Below are 3610 nucleotides of genomic sequence, written 5' to 3'. Positions count from 1 at the left end.
TTCCCACACTGACCGCAGCTGAAGGGCTTCTCCCCAGTGTGCACACGCTGGTGCTTGGTGATGTCCGAACTGTGCCGGAAGGCCTTCCCACACTGGCTGCACAGGCTGGGCTTCTTGCCGGTGTGGATGCAGCCCATCTTGTGCCTGAAGATGCGCCCACATTTGCCACATTCGTAGGGATTCTTCCTCTGAAAAGGAATAAACATGGGGACCCCCTCAAAGTCGTCCTCAAAGGAGGTATCGGAGGCATCAAACAGGTGTTCCTCATCTTCCGGGCTCAGGCCTGCTCCTTACTCTGCTTTCCAACCAAAGTGCGTCTTTTGCTTGGCTTTTTTCTCCTGACGCTCTCTCTCCTGAAATGCGTCCTTTGGCATGTCGGCTTCTTCCTTTGGAGTCTGGGTCTTCTTTATCTTGCCCGTGCGCTTTTCCATTTTTCCTGGCTCCCAGGAAAGAGAGAGGACCCCACGGAAGCCAGCAAGGATGGAGGATTTGCCACCCTGCCCTGCACAGAGGGGCCACGCCAAAGTTCTTCGGTCTTAGGAATGCCTTTCCTTGTAACGCCATTTCTTCCGAAACGTCTGGCTTTTGACTCATTTCCTAAGTCTGCAGCTGAAGCCCTGGAACTGAACATCTGCAACAGAAAGAACGAACCATCAACCCTGCTGCTGTGGAGAGAAGTAAGGCCGTGAACACCTGGACAGACAAGTGCCTGGGAAGGGCACAGCTTCAAGCTCCTCCAGAGGCCACGTTACCAGGGAGGGGAGGGGGTGCCAGGATGGGGGAGCTGGGGTGTGTGTGCGTGCATGTGTGTACGTTTGTAAGGCTGTACGTGCCTGTGTACACATGCATGCATGTGCATGTGTGCACCTACGTGCACATTTACACTTGACTTCCCCAGACCCTGATACCTCCCCCGCTTCCAGATCCTCGGCATCACCGCTCACGCTGTTGGAGGAATCTACTCCTCTGCCAGGGGAGGGGTCTCCCCACCCCGGCTGGGCAGGAGGTCCATGAGTCTGACAGGCCGTCTCACCCACAAACGTGGTGCTCTGGGTAATAACATTCCAGGTGACATATGTCTTAAGCTGTGAACACTTTGAATGCTCTTTGTCAAGTCCAAAGAGGGTACCCGGCCTCCCCTCTTCTCACCCACGCTTGGAGGGAAAACAGAAAACAGAAGATGACCGTGCTGACCACCCACCTGATGGGCAGCGTGGCCGTCTGGTCCTTCTGAAGGTCGATGTTTACGTAAGTGGCTTAGTCAGCTATTCTCTAGCGTCGCTGTAACAGAAATACCACCAGTGGCTGGCTTTATCAAACAGAAGTTTATCCTCTCACAGTTTAGGAGGCTAGAAGTCCGAATTCAGGGCGCCAGCTCCAGGGGAAGGCTTTCGCTCTGTCGGCTCTGGGGGAAGGTCCTTGTCATCAATCTTCCCCTGGTCTAGGAGCTTCTCAGCGCACGGACCCTGGGTCCAAAGGACATGCTTTGCTCCTGGCACTGCTTTCTTAGAAGTAGGAGGCCCCCATCTCTCTGATCACTTCTCTCTTTTATATCTCAAAAGACACTAAGTCAAGATACAAACTAATCTTGTAGATGGAGTCCTGCCTCATTAACACATAGGAAAATCGCATTAGATGATGAAATGGTGGACAATCACACAATACTGGGAAACATAGCCTAGCCAAGCTGACACACATTTTGGGGGGACAAAATTCAATCCATAACGGTAAGCTTGCTTCAGATTTAGACCATAATATCCCAGGGCTTTACCTGGAGGTGGCTTCTGGGGCAGGTGGTTCTCAGCATCAGGTGGGAGGCAGAAATGGAAATGAGGGAAGCCCACCTGGGCTGTGGCGAGGGTGCAGAAACAGGGGTCAACTCAGCTGGGCAGGTGGAATTCAAGTGGAACGAGGGGAGTGGTCACAGCCCCAGTCACCCAGGCTGGAATTGGAGGCTGGGCCTAACTTTAGTAGGAACCTGAGGGAAAAACCAAGAACCGATACAAAAGAGCAAGCACAGCTCTTGGCCCCATGTGCTGGAGGCTCTCTGGGCACCAGGCCTAACAACATGGCTCTATGTCCAGGCTCGGCTCAATGGAGGGTGGGGTCCATGAACCCACCGAGCCTGGCATGTGCTGCCCGAGGCCTGTGAGGTCTTCCATGTACTCCACAACGCTGTCCCCTTGCCTGCGATGCTTATCACTCGCTTGTGGCATGCCACTCACGTGAGGCTGGGGCTGTTGAGGGCAAGGATCATGGCTTTCTTTTTTTTATCCCCGAATTGCGGTTACTTGGCTAGAGACTACACATATTGGTGCTCAGGAGACACTGGCCTAAAGGTGCCTCCGGCTGTCACCTTCAGCCTGGCTCCTGTACCTCTGGGCTTAGGTATCACGAGGCTTTGGGGTTCAGCAGCAGCAGGGGCTCCCCCAAACATCACTCCCAGACCCCCTCCTCCACTGCCTTCAGGACCCTGGGTCTCAGAGCAGGATCATTAGCGGGCTTGAGATCCAAGAGCAAAACTGCACCCAAACCACCTGTGGGGCCACGAGGCCCGAGACACCAGTGTTTATACACTTACAGCAGGCAGGTGAGAGAACCCGCCTCTCACTCTGATTCTGAAGAGCAGCACGCGATGCCCCCCTTCCAACGACAGAACCTCACCCCCGCTGTGTGGAGAGCCGGGGCCTCGGGACCTCGTCTCGGATACACATAGCTGTCCTGGCTAACCGCACCCTCCTCTCCGCGGGAGCCCGGCTTTCCACCGGCCACGTGAAAGTGGAAGGAGGGGGTAGCTGCCCTCGTAGTCGGCCCATCAGGACCCTCTGTGACCTGGACGAGACAAGGGTGGGCAGGGATCCTACAAGCACTCCCCGGAGGTGAGAGGGAACGAGGACTCCCCATTACGAGGCCAAGACGCGCCCGAGGCGGGACGAGGACCGGAAGGCCGGGAAGGGGAGCCCAGGGGCGGGAGAGGGGCCCTTCCTTGCCGGAGCTCCCGCCGCACCCCGGCCTTACCCGCTCCGGCCCCCACGGGGATGCCCAAAGTGAGGTGCAGAACTCGCAGCCCGCTTGGGCCACCTGCAGCTGGCTAGATGCGGTAACACTGCCTCGCCGGGCACACCCGCCCTACGCGACGGCCGGAAGGCCGGGCCCGCAGGCCCCGCCCCTTCCGGCGCCGCTCTAGGAGCAAGGGGCCTGAGCCTCTCGGTGGTGGGCCGCAAAAGTCCCGCCCCAGCAGGCTCCGCCCCTCCCCAAAGAAGATTCCGCCCCTGTCCTGTGGGTCCCACCCCCGTGCAGACCCCGCCCCGCTCCCCATCAGGCTTGTTCCAGCCCCGCCCAGGTCACGTGCAGGCCACACCCCCGAGCTGGCTCGCCCCAAGACCACGCCCCATCCCGCCCACATCCCATCTGGCTCCGTCCCTGGGCAGTCCCCGGCCGGTAGGAGATCCTGCCCTGCTCCAGATAAGGCCTCTCCACGTCCCCAGGTCCCAACCCCTACCCTCCCCGTCTGGTGCAGGCCCCGCCCACGCCCTGTCAGGCCCCGCCCCCGAGCAGCCCCTCTCCGGGTGGCTGTATCTCTGCGAGGGTCCTGACTGCCCTGGCCGTG

The 3610-nt window shown here is 58.6% G+C and overlaps 1 protein-coding gene across 1 annotated transcript in view; it reads right to left on the bottom strand.

Moving 5' to 3' along the window:
* The window catches only part of ZFP41 (ZFP41 zinc finger protein), a 3858-nt gene extending 782 nt beyond the window's left edge, over window positions 1–3076 (bottom strand). The window contains 4 exon segments of the mRNA XM_004391279.2: window positions 10–631; window positions 1202–1281; window positions 1772–1978; window positions 3019–3076. Coding sequence (XP_004391336.1) covers window positions 10–431 — 422 coding nt within the window. The 5' untranslated portion in view covers window positions 432–631; window positions 1202–1281; window positions 1772–1978; window positions 3019–3076.
* Between the last annotated feature and the right edge of the window lie 534 nt (window positions 3077–3610).

Source organism: Trichechus manatus, unplaced genomic scaffold (genome assembly GCF_000243295.1).
Source record: "Trichechus manatus latirostris isolate Lorelei unplaced genomic scaffold, TriManLat1.0 scaffold00185, whole genome shotgun sequence".
Lineage (NCBI taxonomy): Eukaryota > Metazoa > Chordata > Mammalia > Sirenia > Trichechidae > Trichechus > Trichechus manatus.
The sequence above is the reverse complement of the archived record's forward strand: the minus strand, read 5'-3'. Positions and strand labels throughout refer to the sequence as shown.